This window comes from Callospermophilus lateralis, chromosome 10, assembly GCF_048772815.1.
Source record: "Callospermophilus lateralis isolate mCalLat2 chromosome 10, mCalLat2.hap1, whole genome shotgun sequence".
NCBI lineage: Eukaryota > Metazoa > Chordata > Mammalia > Rodentia > Sciuridae > Callospermophilus > Callospermophilus lateralis.
In genome coordinates, this window is record NC_135314.1 from 2,257,071 (window position 1) to 2,278,275 (window position 21,205).

General features: G+C 60.7%; 1 protein-coding gene across 1 annotated transcript in view; it reads right to left on the bottom strand.

Annotated features, from left to right (window-relative positions):
* Pdxk (pyridoxal kinase) overlaps window positions 1-21,205 on the bottom strand; it is a 30,446-nt gene continuing 9,241 nt past the window's right edge. The window contains exons 2-11 of the mRNA XM_076867772.1: window positions 18,444-18,498; window positions 12,405-12,509; window positions 11,823-11,906; window positions 10,313-10,359; window positions 8,178-8,263; window positions 7,404-7,449; window positions 5,775-5,886; window positions 4,916-5,052; window positions 2,881-2,947; window positions 1-2,619 (exon numbers count right to left, since the gene is read on the bottom strand). Coding sequence (XP_076723887.1) covers window positions 2,507-2,619; window positions 2,881-2,947; window positions 4,916-5,052; window positions 5,775-5,886; window positions 7,404-7,449; window positions 8,178-8,263; window positions 10,313-10,359; window positions 11,823-11,906; window positions 12,405-12,509; window positions 18,444-18,498 — 852 coding nt within the window. The 3' untranslated portion in view covers window positions 1-2,506. The remainder of the gene's footprint in view (window positions 2,620-2,880; window positions 2,948-4,915; window positions 5,053-5,774; window positions 5,887-7,403; window positions 7,450-8,177; window positions 8,264-10,312; window positions 10,360-11,822; window positions 11,907-12,404; window positions 12,510-18,443; window positions 18,499-21,205) is intronic.

Below are 21,205 nucleotides of genomic sequence, written 5' to 3' on the forward strand. Positions count from 1 at the left end.
TCGTTTTTACAATTACTGGTATATATTGCAAAATCAACACAGAGGCACACAATTACCTTGGCAGGACTAGGCGATGATTGAAAATTGATTAAAAAAGGATCACATTTTGTAATTCCTTCTTGCAGTCTCCAGAAGGCTTGAAAAGCTGGATTAAGAAAGTTTTAAAATCCTACCCCCTAGGATCGAGCGAGCAACACTGGGCTAACACAGCGTTCACCTCGGATTGTTACGATTATGATTCTGATGTCATTAAAACTATGGAAAGTAAAAACAAGCCTGGATTCTAACTTGGACCCGAGCTGTATCAACAATCACTACCAAAGCCCACGGTCACTTTGGACAGCAGGCTGTGGATCTGGACCCGAGGCAGCACCTGTGGTGTGGAAACGAGGCCAGGAGCACCGGGACGGTGGCAGCGCCACTTTGAAGACCTGCGCTCACAGGTGGGCTGGCCAGACCCTTCCTTGCGAGGAAGCTAACGTTTTCTCTTCTTTAACGGGGGTGGTGCGTGGCTGGGGATCCCACCTAGGGCCTCGCACAGGCTAGGCCAGGTCTGCCACGGAGCCACACCCGGCCTTCTTAAAGCTTTTTCAGCATGGGTCCCACACCTAGAGCCCCACTTGGAACATGGCTCCAGCCAGGGCCCCTCCTGTCCCCAGGGCCAGGTTCATGATGCTACAGGCAGCTCCACAGGGCACTGGGGGAAGGAGAGGGGCTCACCCTCACCTGGACTAAGCCCCAAGGTGTCGCTCAGGAGCAGAGCGTCCACGTGCCTGCAGAGTGCGGCCCCTCGGGTCCTCTGCACACACAGCTGGGTCTATGCCCCAGGCTCCCAGCAGCCTGAGTCTCCCCACGGTGTGGACGGGACACACAGGTAGGTCCCTCCTCCAGCTGGACACTTGCTCTCGTGTTAAGAAAGGAAATAAAGGGGAAAAAAAGATGGGGACAGGAGAAAGAAAGGGACACTAATCAGCTGTCCTCATTCCCCGTACTGGGTCCCTGGTTCCACCTGGCAGTGACAGCTTTCCTGAGAGGCCATGCAAAGGCCCCTGGTCACTTTGGCTGGTCTTCCCTGCCTGGCTCTGGCCACAGCCTTCCTTCTCCTGCGGGTCCAGTGGGTCTTGTGCTGGGAGAAGTCTGCCATTGGGACCAGGAATCATGGCAGCAAACACATCCGGCTTGGTGGCCTGGCAGAGAGCCAGTCAACCGTGGCCAGGGAGTGCTGACCTCAGAATGGGAGCTGCATGGGGTCAGAGAGGTGTGAGGGGGCTGAAGTCCCATGGGGCCCGGCGCCCTTGGTTCTGGGGCATTTTCCAACAAGGTGAAGAATGCAGACCTGGAGGAGGGTCTTCCCGGAAGACACTGGACCACACTGAGTGGGGGTGGGCTCTGGGAAAGGGGCCACCATGGGCATGGAGCCGGGTACCCTGGAGGAGCTACCCCACTCCCCAGGGTGCAAGTGCCAGGAAAGGCAAACTTTGGCACCCCCAAGAACTGGGGTGCAGGAAGGAAGGGTGGGAGGACAAGGTGGAACCAGGGAGGTCGCCTTGAGCAGCAGACAGCTGGCCTGGTACTGGGCCGCTGGCCTCCACCACTGCAGCCCGCGGGGTCCGAGCCGACCTCCCGCATCGTGCTCCAGCGCCTGACTCCAGCAAGCAGCCGGCATAGACAGAGAAGGGGAATGAAATGGCAAGAGGGGACAGCGGACACCACCTCGTCCTGCACCCCACACACGTGGCCCCATGCAGCGTCACCACAGTGGGCAGCAGACCCACGGCCTAAGTGGCACACGACAGATGGAGGACGCTCCCAAGGAACCCACAGGGCACCTTTCTCCAACTCCACCAGCTGCCTTGGCCAGGGGCGGCCCTGCTGCACCAGCACGTCCCTCCCGACACATGGCAGATCCCCAGAAGTTGTTCCCGAGTCACAGGAGGTCCCACTGATACCCGTGAGGACTGCAGACTGACTGGAATTCACTGGGCCCTGGAGAGGTCCCTGTGCGGTGACCACACGCCAGTGTGTCTGAGCGTGCGGACGTGAGCAGCTGTACAGCTGCGTGAGGCCAGACCCCAGGGACCCGGCACGCAGCAGACTAGGACAGTTCCAGCGCAGGAACCGAGAGGGGACAACCAGGACAATACAGGAATTTGGCGTGATTCTTCCAGATGCTCACGGTTGAGACCCGACGCAATCCAAGACACGGACAGGGGCCTTCATGGGCCCAGCCCACGCGGGACAGGGGTTCCGTGGGGCAGTGGCAGCCAGCGGCCCACCGAGGGCAGTCAGAGTCCCGAAGCCTTGGGGGAGGGCCGGGTTTCCAGATCACAGATTCCCGTGATCGCTTGTTACTTTTGAAAAGCACACTGGCAGGTTTCTCCATCGGGACCCACGAGGCCCGACACTCACAGATGGAAGGCAAGTCAGTCATGGCACTAAGGCAGACGTCACACTGTCACAAGGATGAAAACAGGGACATGCTGTGTGCTGGGGCGAGTGGGTGACCTCAGAGCACCGTGGCCTGGACGACGATCTCTGGGTCCTCGATGTCCTTCTTGCTCTGCACCATCCTCAACTCCAGCTGTGCTGGGCTGGGCTTCTGTCCCTCCCCAGCCTGGGCTGCAGACCAACAAGGGCCAGTGAGGGTGGCCCGGGAGCTGCCTGCCCTGGTCCCCGCGCCCGCCCATGTCTAAGCCAGTGGAGTTGAGAAAGGTGCCCTGTGGGTTCCTTGGGAGCTTCTCCCATCTCTGTCTAAGCCCCAAGCCTCCAAGCTCCAGGTTCAGGACAGGGCTACCCACCAGGGCCCCCGCCCCCGGCTGCTACCTGCAGCTGCAGGGGGACTGTGCCCTCCCAACAGGGCCTCCCTCTGTGGGCAGCTACCTCGTGCGCACTGGATGGTCCTCTGCAGAACGTGGTGCATGGCCGACACGGTCTTCTCGCAAGCCACCTGCAGGGAGGGAGAGACACTGTGGCCCAGCCCCTGGCTGCGTCCTGGAGCTGACCACTGCTGCCTGGAGGGGTGTTCACATGCACTCCTGCTGCAGCACCACCACACAGGCCCCAGACATGGGAGCCCCCAGGGCTGACCACAGGACTGTCCCAGGAGGCCATGTGTTAGGGCTCAGGTCCATCCTGGGGGGCAACTAGGGATGGTGGAAGCCTGAGAGGCGGGCCCAGCAGGGGCCTGAGATCACGGCGTGTGTCCTTCGAAGGCGGGTGGAATGGCCACCTCTTCCTCTCCTGTGCTTCCTGCCAGTGGGTGGCTTCTTCCCCCACACTCCCACCGTGATCGGCCACCAAGACCCGAGAGCACAGGGCAACCCACCATGGACTGAAACTGACCCCAAATAACCCTTTTCTCTTTGTCCTCTCAGACATCTTGTCACAGTGACAGAAGGTAGCACCCGGGAGGTGGCAAGTGAATCTTGCATATTAAATGACCAGACAGCCGTGGGAAGGGGCTGTCTCAGGAACTCAGTGCTGCCTGGTGCGCAGCAGGTGCTTAGCTAGAATCCCTGAAGGCCATCGGGGAGGACGCTTGTCCCCAAGGCAGCCAAAGTCATCATCACTGCTGCCTGAGGGTCAAAAGCCAGGGGGATCCAGCGGGTGTGGGGGCGTGAGACTCATTCCCTGAGTGTATCTGGGCGGGTGAACCCAGGGCCTGGCCCCCAGAGCCCCGAGCCCTGGAAATGAGGCCTCCTCCAGGTGCCAGCTGGGTGTCTCCGCTACTCTGCACCATAGGATGCAGGTGCCACAGCCAGGTACTGGTGGCAGGTCCCGCTTACACTCTACCCTTGAAGGAGGCAGGAGGGAGCCAAACAGTGAGGGCACCACACATTCCAGCCTGAGCTCAGGGTTCGCAGTGGTTTGCCACTCGAAGGCCACAGTGGACTTCATTTTATAAACACGGAGCCAGACACCTGGCGGTACTGACCTACTGGAGAAGTGCGCCCAGCCCCAGGGGACCTGCAGCCCTTGGGTGCCCAGCAGAGGACATCAGGGACCACAACCAGAGCTGACTCCAGGAGCCTTTCCCAGAGAACACCACCACGGTGGCAGGGCTGTCCCTTCTGGCCCTCACGGTGTTCTACAGGATGGTGGGCCCCACCCCAAAGGGATCTGGGCGGGTCTGCAGGGAGTTTTCCAACTCTGCTTTCCTTCCCCTGCCCTCTCCTCCCCACAGTCCCTCCAACTCTGCTCCCAACAGCGCAAAGGACACTGGCGTCAGTGGACAGGGTGTCAGACAGGAGTGACCCAATAAGCACCCATGATGCAATTTCTTGAGCACAGCGCAGGAGGAGCCCCCACTGAGCTCCGCGCTCCATCGAGTTTTCCATGAAAAAGGCCCTGACACGTCACCCTGTGCACTAGGTCAGTGGCAACTGACCCACTGTACCCAGCAGTGCCTGAGCAAGGCCGCCCATCTCAACTGCACAGAGCAGGTGGGACAGACCTCCATGCCAAGGCCTGCAGCGACCTACTGCCGGGGCCTCTGTCCTCAGCTCTGGCTCGGTCCCTGGGGTGGGGGGCTGGCTGCAGCCTCTCAGACCTTCAAGTCACAGCAGGGCCCCACACAGTGGCCCCAGGGCTTCCCCTGGCGGACCTGGCTGACCCAGGAGGGACCCAGCCTTCTTGTTTTTGCCATGCTGGGGACGGAGCCCGGAGCCTGGCACACGCCCTGCAAGGGCCATACCACGGAGCCCCACGCCAGCCCAGCCGGGGTCCTGAGTGCTCTCCTCCTGCCCCACAGCACCGTGACCCCGACTTCCCAAGCGGGGGAGAGGGCAGATCCACTGTGGGAGGGGTCCTGAGCCCACAGCCCAGCAGCCCCTCCCCCTACGCGGGCTGCTGCTCAGGCCAGGCCCCTCCCACCCCTGGGCCTGCTGAAAGGCCCCGCGCAGGGCACACGGCTGACCTTGAGGTTGTTAGGGTGCTTGTGTGTCCACGCCAGGAGCATGGCAGCAAAGAGGTCCCCGGTGCCAACGAAGACAGCATCCACCCTGCGCATCTCCATCCGGATGCGCTCGGTCACTGTGGTGCCATCAGGCCTCTCTGCAGGAGAAGACAAGCCAAATAGCTGACCCGAGACTCCCTGGCCAGAGGAGGATCAACCCTGCAACAGGGGGCAGCCAGCGCTGCCCGTCCTTGGGGTGTTCACACAGAGCGCAGGTGGCCTCCTGGTGCCCTGGGGCTCTGAGAGCATGTTGTGCTGCCTCCCGTCCCCAGTGCCACCCCCGTCCCTAAAGAGAAAGTGGAAGACAGAAGCCACAGTGAGGATGGCCTCAGGGACAAGGTGCAGCTGACCAAGCACAGGAACTGCCGGATGTCCTCAGCTGTGTGCCCACACACCGTACCCAGAGGCAGAGGTGCCAAGGAGGCGGCCACCTGGGAACGCTCCCTGGGGCTGTGGGTGTGACCCCTCCCCTCACTGTCCCAGCAGGGGACCCGGCCTTCTGTCACCCTAATGTTGTTCAGAGAAAATTGGCCCAGGTGGTATTCACATCGCCACTCGACACAGCCCAGCAGAAGGTGCTCCCGCAGAGATGGAGGCCCGGCCCAGCTCCAGGTAGTCACTTGATAAAAGCTGTGCTGTCCAGGGCTGCTCACCTGCCCTGAGCCTCCTGCAGCTGACCCTCCTCAGCAATGAGAAGTGCTCAGGAAATCTACCACCAGCTGAGGACAGTGTTCCTTCTACTGAGCACACGACACTCCCTGATGGCCAAATGTCCCCTGAGCCGTGAAGACAGAAGACGCACTCAGGCCAGATCACTTACTCATCCTCTGGCTGCCCAGTGCGATCAGGTAGTCACTGCCCCGCGAGGAAGGCAGGTCGGAGCTGGTGATGACCACTGTGTCGGGGCCCATGGCATGCAGCACGTCCATCACCTGCGGTGGCACAGGGAGCACATCAGCCCAGTGGACACGCCACATGCCCACTCCAACCAGCACGTCCCAGTCACAGAGAAGGCTCCTGGGTGTGCACACCCACCCCCTTGGCCCAGCCAGGGCAGAGCCAGGAGCCTGCCCAGGTCAGCAGCTGAGGCCCAGGTCAGCAGCTGAGGCCCCGGGCAGTGCTGGCTTGGAGCCAGGCCTGAGTGGGAGGGGTCTGCCCTGGGTCAGACCCCGACTGTAGTGGCCCTGCGTGACAGGGACAGATGGCAGCTGTGAGGGTCAGGGTGACCTGCATCTGGACCCCGCCCATGTTTACTGGACTGTAACAGAGCTCAGAGCTCGAGGCCTGGGTCTGAATGTGTCCCCTGGGGCCGTGAGGTGGGGCCTTTGGGAGTGAGGGCCTAGTGACAGGGCAACCGGGGCCAGCTCAGGTCCCCTGCTCTGCCACTCTGCCGGGAGGACACCGCCCCTGCACAGAGCCCTCCCCAGGCGCCTTGACCTGGGACTTGTGGCTCCAGAGCTTGAGCTGCCTGCTGTTTACCCGCCACCTAGGGTCTGTCTTTTGCTTTGAAAGCAAAGGATGGAGGTGACTACAGTGGCAGCTCGAGGGTGGAGACCATCCCCCAGGGCTGTGCTGGCCTGAGGGCAAGTGGCAAGTCCCAGAGGGGCGCCCACAGGAACAGCAGTCTGCCCTGGGCCGCGCCCGCTCCTGCCTGAGCCCCGCTGCACCAGGCAGCCTGCCAGTGGGCTGACCTGGGAACAGCCTGTCCTGGAACCCCCTGTCCACACATGCACCCTGCTGGTCTCTGAAGCCCAGGGCAGGTGGCCTTGTGAAAGGACCCCAGGGGGCACAGCTCACAGCCCAGGCGCCGCTGCCACCGGCTTCCTGACCACTCCTCTCGGTGTGGAGGAAGGTGTGGGCCTGAGGTCACTGCTGGGGGCTGCAGGCCTCGGGGGTGACTGCCGAGCTCATAGGACCCTAGCCTGCAGCACCACTGGGGGCAGGCGGCCATCTGGGCTGTGCTCTGAATGTGTATGCTGTGGTCCTGACCCCAATGCCTCAGAAAAAGGTCACAGCAGGGTGGGACATCTCAAGGACAGGCTGCGGCCCTCTAAGGAGTGCACACAGGCTGCACAGGCCGTGGTGAGGCCTGCTGCCTCCCAGCCCAGCAGGCCCTCCGGCACCCTCAGAGGGAGCCCTGCAGCACCTGAGCCCCAGGGTGCCGGGGGTGTGCTGCTTTCGGCCCACTGTGCGTTGGCACTTTGTCCCAGCAGCCGCAGGGCTCGCAGGACTGCTGTGACGGGCAGGGCGGATCAGCCTGGGCCCTGCCAGCGCCGGCTGAGGAGGAGGGGACAAGGGCCAGCTGGCTGATCAGAGGGCTGGGTGCAGCCACATCCGAGGCCAGAGCCAGCCCGGCTGGGTGCCCATCTCCCGTCCCCAGATGTGTGCTGCACCCTCCGGCGGTGAACAGTGTGACCGGCCACACGCATGGCCCCCCAGGTCTCCTCACCGCTAGCGCTTCTTCCTGGCTGTGGATCTTCCTGCCGCTCAGCAACCTGGAAGACAGGTGGGCTGGGGTCAGGGGTGGTGTCTGGTCCTAAGGGGACTCTTGTCCACTGCACTGCTGTGAGGTTCCAGCTGTGCTGAGCGTCCACGGTTCACAGTGGAGAGGAACAGCCCCACAGGGGCCCAGTGACCCATGCCACAGTACACAGCCCCTGTGAAGGGCCCAGTGTCCAGACCCTCCATGGACTCACACGGTCATCGCTGTACCAACAGCTCAGGGTCAAGGTGAGATATCACCCCCCAGATTAGACAGGGCTAGGTCAGGGATCCCTGGCCACCAAGAGTCCAGGGGCCACACCTGTGGATGACAGGCCTCAGGGACAGAGGGACCAGCTCGTGGCCAAGAAGGAGCAGCCTCAGCTCCGCAGCCTGGTGACTGGCTTTCCCAGGTGTCTGCTCCTTCAATTAGTCGGGCAGGAGGCCCACCGCCCCTCTGAACTCCACAGAGAGACCCCGCGGCCTGCCTGCCTGTGGCACCACCGTGGCTCCCCACCTGGAGGCATGTCCAGCCTCCAGTGCCCTCCGCTGGCCAGAGTGCCCCCCTCCTATACCTGGCTATTCGGGTAGACACAGGCCAGCAGGTGGGGCCTGAGCGAGTCTGCCACTGTGACTCAGGTGCAGGTGGCAACCTCGGGGTGACCTGACCCCAGTGGGGAACTTCTGGGGACACTTCAGGGGCAGGCACAGGATCCTGAGGCCCGCCCTGTGGGTTACTTACTCGGCCTCAAACTGGTTGGGGGTTATGATGTCCGCCACGGGCACCACCTTCTCTCTGTACACCGGGAGGAGGTCCTCGGGAACGTACTGAGCAGCACAGGAGACAAGGGGACTCACTCACGCTGCAGAGGCTCGCGCCACTGGGCAGCGGGCAAGGCCGACACAGGGCAAGGGGTCCTGCAGGAGGCTGGGGTGGGCAGAGGAAGGGCAATTCCAGGGACAGGGGTCTGGAATGGGAGGTGAGCGAAGGTCTCAGCCAGGGGACAGTGGGCCAGAGCACAGAGGAGGAGAGAGGCCGCGGAGAAACAGGAGAACGCAGAGGATGGGGAGAGGGGTCCTGAGGCCAGGGTTGGCCAGAGTGGCCCAGGGTGCGCATCTGGGTCTGGGAGCTGACCCGCACATCTTCTGGTATCTACGGAAGCCACGGCCGTGAGCCACACCCACAATCAACTCATTTTTGTCTTAAATTGTCCAACAAACAGTTTGACCTAACAGCATTCTTTAGCTTCCACATTTCTTTAAGAAGGACCCCAAAGCCAAAGTCCAACATGAGGGTGTGAAATGACTCTGCTTGCTTTATGGGTACTTCCCAGCTGCCGTGGAACAGCTGGTTTCTAATCCTTCCCCTTCATGTAGCTTGGGGACCTCCCTGGAAAGCCAAGGCCCCTACAGATGTACCTGTGCCTTGGTGATCAGAGAGCCCCCAGATGCCACTGCTCCAGCCACAAGCTGAGAGGTGCTGAGAATGGGTGGGGCGCAGCCAGCCCACCCAGGCCCTAGCTCTTGCCTCAAGTTGGACCATGATACCAACGGAAGGTTCTTCAAAACCTGGTTTTCAGCTGGTGCCACAGTGCACACCTATGAGCTCCCACGACGTGGGAGGCTGAGGCAGGAGGATGACAAGTTTGAGGCCAGCCTCAGCAACTCATCAAGGCCCTTAGCAACTTAGCAGGACCCTCTCCCAAAATAAAATAAAAAGGACTGCAAAATGCAGTTAGTGGTTCAATCCTTAGTACCAACACACACACAAACAAAAAACCTGATTTATTCAGCCAGGCAAAATGACACACGCTTGTAATCCCAGCTACTCAGAAGCAGAGGCAGGAGGATCTCGAAAGTAGGCCAAGGCCAGCCTGGGAAACTTAGCAAGATCTTATCTCAAAAAGTAAAAAGGGTTGGGAGGTCACTCAGAGGTAGTGTTTGCCTAGCATGAGTGGGGAACTGGGTCTGACCCCGTCGGATTCCTCCTTTAAATCTGTGTAGGAACCTGAGATTGTGGGTTCTCTCCACCTCTGAACCTAACACGTCACCTCACGCTTAGGCTGCACTCAGAACACAAGGAAAAATCAACCTGATCAAAACAAGGACAGGTCCTAGTCAACGAACTGGACGGGCCTCGGCTCTTTAGGGCCCAAACTCCAGCATCCTGAGCCCAGCACAGGGAGCAGCACCAGGAACAGGCAAGGCCTGGAGCCGGGTTCCAGAAAACAGGCCCCGGGGAAGGTGCCCGAGAGAACACTGAGCAAACCAGAAGCCCACGAGCCACCGACCACGTGGGGCAGGGAGGGCAGCTGCCAGGCGTGCCCTGTGCCAGTGGACACCATGCTCAGCTTCTGCGCCCGGTGACCTCCAGCACACAAGAGAGACCAGGCCCACAGGCGGGCAGAAGGCAAGACGGTGCAGGTGCTAAACTGCCGACCTCGAAACCCACAGGCAGGACGGCCCGAGTTCCTCTGTGTCCACATCTGTGAGGGCCACAGGATGGACTTCACCTGGTCCAGTTTGTCCTTGCAGGGGCACTGCACCATGCATGTCTTGCCGCCTACTTTTGAACAGCTCGTGAGCTAAGAATGATTTCTAATTTTTAAATGTTTAGGGGCAAAGGTAAGCAAAACCCACTTTTCAACACAGGAAATCAACTTCAGTGTCTGCCTGTGGCCTCCTCCGGGAGGTGGTGCCCTGCTTGCTGCTGGCTCTGCGGCTGCCCTGGGGCTACAGGAACAGGGTGCCGCAGAGCCCAAGGGCTTATCCACAGCCTGACTGGCCCCCGAGCCTCCCCCACAGGCCCTGAGGTGTGGGCCTGTCTCTGGGTGGCACGGGGCCAGGCCAGGACCTCACAGCAGCACCGAGACTTACCATGAAGCCTTCGCTGTTCCACTTGTCACCCATCACGGGATCGCACACTGCGGAGACACAGGCCCCGGTCAGCCTGGCGGTGCCGGCACCCCCGACCCCTTCATGCCACCCCCCTGCCAGATGTCTGTAAGGGCCGGTGGGCTCAGCAGCAGAGTGCTGGCCGTGTGAGTGAGGCCCGGCTTCAGCCCCCAGCCCCACAGCTCATCTATGTGGAATCCAATTTGCCCTCTGGAGACTGGCTGCTTACTGGGTCACAGAGTTTCCTTTCTTCTTCTTTCTTTCTCTCTCTTTTTGGTACCAGGGATTGAACCCAGGGGTGCTTCATCACTGAGCCACATCCCCAGCCCTAGTTCTTGAGGCAGGGTCCCAGTAAGTTGCTGAGGCTGGCCTTGAACTTGTGATCCTCGTGTCTTAGCTCCCAAGCTGCGGGGATCACGGGCATGACCACCCTAACAGCCACTTCCTTCCTTTTAAGGTTGACTCGGGCTCTGCCTTCCACACCACCCTGTGCCTGTCCACTTTACCATCAGTGGACCCTGGTGGTTTCCACCTTTGTTAACACGGTGCACAATTGGTGGAGGGTCTGCCTCCGTTATTCTGGACCCACGGCAGGGAGGGAGCTGGGTCGCAAAGTGACTGCATGTGACTTTATGAGCGACTGGCAGACTGTTCTCCGTGGTGGCTGTGCCATTGCATATTCCACCAGCAGCGGCCAGTGCTTGCTGTTAAGACCACGCGTGGGTGTAAAGCGGGGTGGGCCAGTCCAGGCACCCCCACCAGCTCCCAGCTGTCCCCGGCTACCTGGCTCCTGTGTTTCCTTGTCTAAGACAACTGGTTAACTCTGACCTAACTGAGGAGCATCTGCACCATTTCTCAAGTGACATGGAAGAGCATCGAGGGGCTCCTGAGCCAGCACAGCAGTCCCTCCCCTCCCTGGCCATGGACAGGCCAACCCAGGTCTCCTGGCACTGGCCTATACAGCAGCATGGACAAAGCAACAAGCTGAGGCAGACCCGCCACTGACCGGGGGGACAGGGTCGCCATGCCCCTGAAAAAGGTCCTCAGTCTGCAAGTCTGGCGACACTGGCCCTACTCCAGGTGGCAGGATGGGCCCAGGGCTGCCTGGCCACGAAGGAGGGCTGCTCTATGCAGACACACCCAGACGTGGCCACTCCCCTCACCCCCTTGCATCCTGGCCCTGCCTGCGTGACACCCCACGCCCACGCCCTTAGGGTCATGTGCAGGCACATCTTGGGGACCCCGACTTTTAGCACATTAACTCTTCTCTCTCACACGCCCGAAAGACCCAGGAAACGTTTCCCGCTCCTTTGCACAGCCACAAGGTTCTCCTGGACACCAGTGGACAAAGCTGACTGGCCAGGAGCAGAGCGGGAGGGGTGGCCAGGAGGAGGCAGCTGGGCCTCCCTTCCTGTGCTCCAGGCCAACCCCACTCAGCGTGACAGGTGCACCCTGGCCACTCGGGCCAAGAGCAGGCTGGTCCAGCACCCACCGTACACGAGCCTGGAGTTCTGCTGCTTCAGCTCCCGCACGATGTCCACCACCATGGCCAGGAAGGACTTGTCCCGGGTGTAACCTTCAGGGGGAAGAAGCCAGATTACCCTCTTAGTACAGCTGCTCCGCAACCACGGGGGCCTGGGCAGCACAGCAAGGTCTGTGTCCAGGCAGCGTGGGACCAGTCCAGGGTCATGGAGGGAGACCAGGCCTTTTTCTTTTTCCCAAAAGAAATGCAACATTTGAAATGAATGGACCCCTGGGTGACCAGCAGACGACTGTTCTTCCTTTCTTTTATTTTCTACCTTCGATAGTGAGCACGTATCACTTTTAACCAGGTATTTTTAAAAAGTCCCTTCTGGCCCCCTTCCAGCCCAGCAGCACCCCCAACCCCCACCTGTGCTGCCCGCCATGGCCCCAGGACACCCAGGACCCAAGCCAGGCCCAGAGTGGCAGGCCCAAGGCCACCCAGGATGTGACATGCCTACGGCACTGAGAATCTCCCTGAAGAAAGCAGGGACCAGGTGCAAGCCTGGGGAGGGGCTCTGGCCCTCGGCGGCCACTCGCCCTGGGCACGCACCCGTGAGCACATAGTCGTACTTGTTCACGCTGTTCAGCTTCAGGCCTTCATACAGCTCCTGCAGCTCATGGGCATTCAGCACCTGACCCTTCCAGTGGGCGTAGCCTGCAGGGGCGGCAGATCACACGGGCCTGAGGCACGGGGGCCAAGGGCGTAGTGGCACAGGCCTCTCTGGTGGCCATCTTAGCCCAGGGACAACAGCCAGCCCTCCCCTGGGGCTGCCCAAGGCCTAGTGAGGCAGCCCAGGCACAGTGCCCCAGCAGGCCCCCAACACGTGTCCAGCGCCCCTGAGAGCCCCAGGTCCTGCACCCTTGTCTGCACACTCTGCTGGCCAGTTCCTGCTGCAATTGTGTCCGGTAGAACTGGGGTCCTGCGTGGGAAGGGCAGCCAGGCTGCCTGACCTCTCCCCAGGTTCTGCAGGAGTGGCTCAGTGCCCTCCCCCCATCTCCGGATCCAGTCCCCACTGTGTTCCTGGGCATCAGCAGGGCTGCTTCACCCAGCACTGGGCACCCTGTCCTGACACCTCCACCACAAGGTTACTGAGTGACAAGGAAAGCCTTAGACCAAGCCGGACAAGAAACAGACCCAAGTGCCCAGCCTGCCCTTGACCAACAGGAGTCCAAGCAAGATGTCCACTCCAGGACTGCCCGCAACCTGGGGTACACCTGAGGTGCAGGACGCTGCAGCACTGCTGGGGGGCACCTGTGCATGCCAGGGGAAGCCAAGTGTGGAAACCCCACCTCTCACCACTCCCCCCACCCAGGGGCCTGGCATCCCCGACTCACTCCCCCGAACACACGATTCTTGGAACAGCAGAGTCCAGGGGTGGGAGGCGTCAGACCATCCGACTCCCTGCATGAGGGCCCTGTGACACCCTCCCCGAGTGTCTGGCCTGTGTGGTGACAGCTGTTCCCATGGCAAAGGACCCTTGCTTTCCCAGGCGCCACCCTAAGGTGTCTGGAACAAACGCCATTCTCCAGAACAGCCCCAGGGACACGCGAGGGTTCGGCTGCCCCACCTGGCAGAGGCACCCTCAGGTTCTGACTGAAGAAGGAAGTGCAGGACCCAGGTACGCGGTGGACCGGCCAGACAGAAACAGACTGACCCCCGGCTACCAGCTCAGCTGGTCAGGAGCCTGCCCCTCCAGGCTCCAGCTGCCCACTATCTGGGATGCCCCTGGGCCCTGGGCTAGCTTTCCTAAGGAGGCCTGAGGCTGCCACCAAAATCTCACAGGCCTAGTGGTACGGGGTGCAAGACAAAAAGGTCCTTCCTGACCCTTGGTCTCAAACATCCTTCCAACTGCACACCTGTGTCCTGGTGTGCTCAGGCACCTGTGACAGGTACACAGACCCCGCTGAGACCTCAGGTGCTCATTCTCTCACATTCTGGAAGCTGGAAGTCTGGGATCAAGGTGTCTCAGAGCTGGTCTCTCCCAAGCCCTCTCCTTAGTTCAGATGCCATCTTCCCCTGTGCGTCTGGGTCCTACGGCTTCTTCTTCTTCTTTTGTTTTTGGCAGTAGGAATTTAACCCAGGGATACGTTTTGGTATCAGGGACTGAGTCAAGGGTTGCTTAACCACTGAGCCACACCCCAGCCCTTTTTAGTTGTTGAGAGTCTTGCTGAGTTGCTTAAGGCCTTGCCAAGTTACTGCTGAGGCTGGCCTTGAACTGGCAGCCCTCCTGTCTCAGCCTCCTGAGCCACTGGGGTTTCAGGTGCGCACCACCAGGCCCAGCTCTGATGTGTTCTTCTTATGAGGACAGTTGTGTCAGGGCCACCCCATGACCTCATGAACTTTAATTAGTGCCTCTAAAGGCCTCATCCACATAAAGTCGCATTCTAAGGTCCCGGGGATTAGGGCTGCAACCCAGGAATCTAGAGTGCGGACACAGTTCAGCCCCTGGCTCACTAGGAGGAAGGTGAGCCGCCAGTATCCAGCCAGGTCCTAAGCACAGGCCCCACGGCAGAGCACAGGATTCCTAGAGAGGTGGCTTCTGGGCTGATGGATTTTGGATCTGCAATGTCCCCAAAGGTCCATGTGCAGCATGGTGCTGTCGGGGGGCAGGGGGGCTAGTGAGGTTTTTAGGTCGCTGGCGCGTGCCCTCAGAAGAACAGTGGGCCCCCAGTCTCCTCCTTTTATGCTTCCTGGACAGAAGGTGAACGGTTTCGCTCCCCCCGGGCTCCCCTGTGATGTGCCGCCCCACCACAGGCCCCAAAGCGCCAGAGCCAACCAGCCTGGGGTCTGAGCTGAGCCAAAGCAAACCTTCCTCTAGCCAATGAGTCTGAGAGAGAGACCAGACAAACACGAAAGGCTGGTCCCAGGGGCCTCCTACACCTCTCTTGTGACTCAGATGGGTCCAGAGCCTGCGAGAACCTTCTAGAAGGGACACTCAGATCCTTTGGTCAACCCACAGCAGCAGAGAAGTGGGGGGCAGGTTTCCCACTGCAGTCCCGGCCCCGGGTAGTCCCAAGACTCCTGCCACCAGCCCTCTCCAGTCCTCAGGCTCCCTGAGTCCACTCTGGCAGCCCCTGGCCAGCTGCCTCACTCTCCAAACTCCAGGTGACAAGACAGTGCCCCAGTCCCAACCACCAAGCCTCAGCCCTGCCAGCTCCATGCTGTCCACTCGAGGCGGGGACCTTGGGAACAGGAAGCTCTGGCAAGGCCTGTTAAGGAGCAGCAGGAACGCGGGGTACAGGGCTCTTCCAGCTCAGCCACCCTGCAGCTGGGGAGAGCAGGACACAGGGAGGCTGAGGCCGCCAGGCCCAGAGAGGTCCTTTCACAGGACTGTCCCTCTGGCATCAGGCCCCGACTCCCCAGGGCTCCCCTCGGCCAGGCAGAGGAGTGATCAACCCCAAGCGCTCAGTCTCCACTGAGCTCCCAGCAGATAACACATCACATGTTGTCACGGCTCCTTGCTGGGGGTCAGGTGCAGCCTGAGCCCCATCACCTTTCACCCCTGGGTGATGTGTACACTGCAGAGCATGGAAGTGTCCCACGGCCCGATTCAAAACAGCCCAAAGCTGGACGCAACCAGAAGGTGCGACTGATGGCTGGACAACAAAATGTGGCCACCCCGGGGGAACCCGCTCACCCGGGAAGGACAGGGAGCACCCCAGGCTGGGACGCGGACAGCTGCTTCAGTGAGAAACCCCACATGTGGAGACCTTGTGTCCCTGACCCCATTCACAGCAATGTCCAGCAGCCATTCAGATGGAAAGTAGGCCTGTGGAGGCTGGGAGAAGCAGCTGACAATCTTCCTTCATTCCTGTATTTACTTTTAAGCTACCAGAGTTGAACCTAGGGGTGCTTAACCACTGAGCAACACCCCAGTCCTGTTTATTTTTATTTCAAGACAGGGTCTGGCAAACTTGCTGAGGCCGGCTTTGAACTTGGGATCCTCCTGCCTCAGTCTCCTGAGCTGCTGAGACCACAGCTGTGCGCCACTGTGTGCTGCTCTGATGATGGCAACATTCTAGAACATCGACTGTGAAGATGGTTGCACAATTCTGTGGATACACCAAACCCATAGACTGCTGGGCACAGTGGCACACACCTGTAATCCCAGCGGCTCAGGAGACTAGGCAGGAGGATGGCGAGTTCAAAGCCAGCCTCAGCAAAAGTGAGGCACTAAGCAACTCAGTGAGACCCTGTCTCTAAATAAAAAACAAAATAGGGCTGGAAATGGGGCTCAGTAGTTGAGTGCCTGAGTTTAATCCCTGGTACCCCCACCCTCCAAAAACCCCAATGACTGTACACTTTGATGGGTGAATTAATCACATGATACATGAATATCATAATAGAATTGTTTTAAAAAGGGGAGGGCAATAAATATGTTTAAGTCAAGAAGTTTCTTCTGGGGGCTGGGGACATAGCTCAGCTGGTAGAGTGCTCGCCTCGCATGCACAAGGCCCTGGGTTCAATCCCCAGCACCACCATCACCCCCCACCCCCCAAAAAAAGTTTCTTCTGGTCCAATTAAAGGAAGATTATACAAAAATTAATAATTAGCATTTAGAAGTGTGTTTTTGATTACATTGATTTAATGTAACAATTGATTTTCAAAAATAAATAAATAAAAATAACAAGGGGGAGGGGGCTTCTGGCCTGGAGGAGAGGGCAGACCCTGGAGTAGGGTTCAGAGCTGCTCGGGCACTGCCCACCCAGGAAGTGCACAGCAGGCAGCAGAGCAGGGGAGCCTCAGTGGACCCTGGCTGGCTCAAGTGTCCTGGCTCAGGGCCATGGGACTTTGTGGCCCAGGGCAGAGACAGCACGTGGCTGAGCCTGCGTGGCCAGTCCCACGTGGGACCACACGACAGATCCTTGCTGGGCTGAGGCAGCACAGTGCTGGCCACGATGCTGGCCGTCACTGACATGGCGGTACGCCTCCCCTGCACGAGGGGCCTTGGCGGCTGTTTCTGGGAGGTGGGGAGCAGGTGAGAAGCCCCGCACTCCAGGAATGAAGGTCATTCCTGCAGGTCCTGCAGGTCCGCCACCCAGGACACAGCCTGCGCAGCCTGTGACGCGAGGACAGAGATGGCGGCATGAGGTGCTCCACCGGCCCCAGGGCTGCAAGATAGGGCTGTCACTCCTCCACCAGCTCCATGGCTGCCCAGGGGCCGCACACCTTGGGGGCGGGTGAGAGGCGCCAGCCTTGCTTCTGAGCAACGGTGTGGTGGGGCGAAGGGTGGGGACAGGTAAGGAGCCCATGAGGCAGGGGTGAAGTGAGGCCTCCCCTACAGGCTCACCCCTCAGTCGGTGGCCCTGAGACAGAGGCACCATGAAGCCCCAGTGAGGCTGCACAGCCAGCCAAGCCCAAAGACCACATGTAGGGTGCTGGCAGCCAGCCCCAAGTGGGCCACCTGGGGCCCCCAGGGCCAGCCCAGCCCCCGTGGTGTCTGGAGGTGGGAGCCGGGGCACAGGCACTTGTCCACTCAGGGGATCCCCCAAGCCATGGGGTGGGCCCCAGTGAAAAGAAGCCCCAGCGCCCTTGCCCTCACCCTGCACCCGGAGGGCTGCCCAGCACCCAGGGGTCTGGTCTTCATCTTACCTCCTCTGGGTCAAGCCCAAGGCCTTTCTGTCTCAGATTCCCAGGGTGCCACCCAACCACAAACGGAGGAAGCTGCAGGACCTGGAGGGCAGCTGGCCACATCTGCAGCCTGAGGCCCTGCCCTGCTGGAATCGGCAGGGGGCAGCAGGGGCTCGTGGGCAGACGTGCCCATCTCCAATGGTGCTGAGGGGCTCCTTGCAGTCCTCAAGCGCAAATGCAGCGGCTCAGTGTGCAAGCCGGTCTTGCTCCGGCACCCCTTCCTGGAGCACCCTGGAGCCTTCCCGCACCCCTCCTGGGAGCACCCCGGAGCCCTCCTGCACACAGGGCTGCAGCCCACCCTGCGCGTCCTGCTGGGCTCAGAACAATGTCAGGGGCATGTCACCCTGGCGAGTGGGGCGGACTCCACACACAGCCCCTGAGGCCACACAGGACAGGTCGGGGCTGTGGGGTGCACACCCTCCCTCCAGACAACCCCTCAGTGCTCAGAGCAACCAAGTCCTCGGAGTCCCTATGAGCACACATGCCCGGCTCTGTGGCACTGGTGTTAAAAATCCAGACTGCCTAGAGGCTCACCTTGGAACATAGGGGACCTCCTCACACCCACAGCGCCCCCTGGTGGACAGGGTGTGAACAGGCCTCCTGCAGGGCTGACCTCGCGGGAAGACAGTGCTCCTAGCCAGGTACCAGCCCTGGGGCTCACCCATGGAACTCTCTCCCCAGGCTGGGCCTTGGATCACCACCCTGGTTTTCAGAGGAGGACACTGAGACACAGAGAGGCGCAGTCACCTCTTCTAGGTCACACAGCCCCAGAGCAGCAGAGCTGGGATCCAAACCCAATAGACATCAAGGATGAGGAAACCCTAGCTCCTGCCCCCAGACTCAGCATAGGGTGACATTTTGAGGCCCTCATCCATAGGAGGATGGCACTCTGGCTCCCAGGGGCCCATGCCACCTACCTGTGCTCAGCTCTACCTCAACTGCTGCACGAGGCCTTACCTGTGTGATTTGAAAACTGGACAGAGTTCACCGCGTCGATCTCAAATCCCAACACCTGCAAGACAGACAGCAGGACGGGTGTGAGAGCCCAGGGTCGGGGGGCCTGATGACAGCCGAGCACCTGCCTGGAGGAGGAGGAGGGGAGTAACGGGGACGGTGGGTGCGGCTCTCCCTGACCTGCTGACCCCTGGCACCCTCGGGCCCCAGGTGCCCAGCCAGGGGCTTCCCGTCCTTTGTTTAGGAAACTCATGGGGCTCAGCAGCCCAGAGGCTGAGGCAGAGCCCCTGTCCAGCTGAACTCACTGAAGGGGTCATGGATGATTCTGAAAATTCCACCAAATGAAATCATTCAAGGAAACCAATATAGAGCGGGGACCAGCTGTGAGGCCATCTTTGGTGCCAGATTTTCAGTTCCCAGCCTCCACCCTTCTGAGGAAGTGAGGCCCGGGCCGGCCAAGCCACCTGGTTGGCCATCCCTGGTCCTCATGCGCCAGCTGGCCCGAGGTTCCCCGCACCACCACGGCCACCTGACCCTCACGGCTCCTGGCAGGGAGTCCCCTACTGGCCCTGATGGGGTCACTCAGCCAGGGCAGCTGGGCCCTTGAGACACCCTGGTCTGCGGGGTCATGTGGGGGGTCTCTGTGGTCAGGGGAAGCAGATTCACTCTCAGGGCAGGAAGTAGTTTATTAAAGAAAATTAAAACCTGAGAGTTTAAAAGCTTACGTTTTTCTAAAAGTCAGAGCGCTTTTCTGATGGAGGGAGGAAGGGGAGCCACGTCTGCGGGGCCGGCGGCAGGCCATGCCCTGGGAATCCTCCCTGGCTCCTCCCACTTCCCTGGCCTCTCACATTCAGTAGGTAGGACTCCCTCGGTGCCCCTCGGCTGCTGGAGGAGGTAGACACCAGACCCAGGACAGAGGACACTCTTCAGCCCATTACCTGGATCACTGCCAGGCCTACCCACCTTGCCCACCTGCCTCTGCCAGGCTGGTCCTGCGGGCACCATCACAGTGAACCCACAACAGTGGCCCTGCCAGAGAGTCCCCCTCCCTGGTCGCACACTGCCCACTGAGCCCCTGAACAGAGCCGGCCATTCCAACTGCCCAGGGAACTACTCAGCCCGGAGCCTGTCTCCTGTCCGTGGCCCTGTGCCCAGTGTTGGGGCAGCAGGCCCTCCCCACCCCCCCAGGCAGGGCCATTCGCTGCAGGAGCGCAGGGCGCAGCATACACAGCGGGGCAGTGTGCAAGGGTCAGCCACCCGTGGGCCCTGGCTCTCCTGCTGGCCCTGCGAGCGCACAGGGATAGCCTGGGGCCTCCCGCACCCCACCTGCCTGCCCACGCCAGGCTCGGGCCATCCTGTCCCCGTGTCAAGGCCAGACATGCCATCAGCCACGGACTCAGTCACGCCACAGGCAGGTGTTCAACTGGACTGGGAGGCTCAGGGCTGTCCCCGGGCTCTGTACTTGGGGAGGGCTGGCCACCTGCAATCAGGACAACTGGCCAGGCCCAAGGAGCTTGAGGCTCATGCTGGCCAATCCTCCCACCTCCCGTGCCTCCTCTGCTGGAAGACACCCCACCACCATCTCCAGGTCATCCCTCCTCCTGCGTGCACCCCTCCATTTCTACCACCTTCCTGAGAGCTCACCTGCTGGCGGCCTCGACCTGCTCTCGGCTCCCTGTGGCTGGCTGTCCACCCGAGGGGCCTCCGACTCCCACACACAGCCACATCACAGCCCCTTTACCAGGGAGTACCCCTGCCAGCCTCTCCAGAGGGCGCCGAGTCTCCCTCTGCCCCCGTCCCCACTCCCAGCCAGGTCTCTGGTGGCTCATTCCATGCTTAAGTCGCCAAAGGGCCACTGAAGAATCCACTGACCAAATATGTTCCTCACTGGCAGGTGCCACCAACCCAGGGAGAGGGCCTGGTGGGCACGGGAGCCGCGGCCTAGGCCTCAGGGAGAGCTGAGTCGAAGGCCGCCCACTCCATCCACTGGTGATTTAGAGGTAGCCCGCCAGGGAGGAGGGAGGGGACAGAGCTGGGAGCATGAAAGTCCCGCCAACCAAGTGTGAGGACTTCCAGGTAAACATGGCTCAGAATCAGACCCTCCCCTGGGCCAAAGTCCCAGGAAATGAGAACAAGGAGCTCTGGGAAACAACTGGCAGGCCAAGGGGACGAGGCAGCAGGAGACAGCAGGTCACCAAGCTGCTTTTGCATAGAACGTTCCAGAAAAACCCTAGGACCTGCGGCGGGCAGAGAGAAACGGGTCACCTCCCCGGCCGAAGGTGCTGGACAGAGGGCAAGAGCACACGTGGCAGACACAGACAGAGGCGGGCAGCGTGTGGGAGACAGAGACAGAGGCAGAGCACGTGGGAGAGGCAGAGGCAGACAGGGTTTGTGAGAGACAGAGTGTGGGAGAGACAGAGAGCATGTGGGAGAGACAGACAGACAGACAGAGGAAGGCAGCGTGTGAGAGACAGAGAGACAGAGACAGAACATGTGGGAGAGACAGAGGTATGCAGAGACAAAGCGTGCGAGAGGGCCAGAGACACGCAGAGACAGAGGGACCCGCGGAGCAGGTGAGAAACTGAGAGCCAGGCAGAGACGTGGGGCAGGAGGCGGGCAGCAGAGATGGCAGCTGTGTCCCAGCCACGTGAGAGCAGCCGGCCGGGTGCCCTGGCATTCTGCACATTCCGTCTGCTCCGTGGGTGGCGTTCACTTGGAGCTGAGCCACCGGACTGTACACTGATGATCTGTGTTCACCAAGGTCA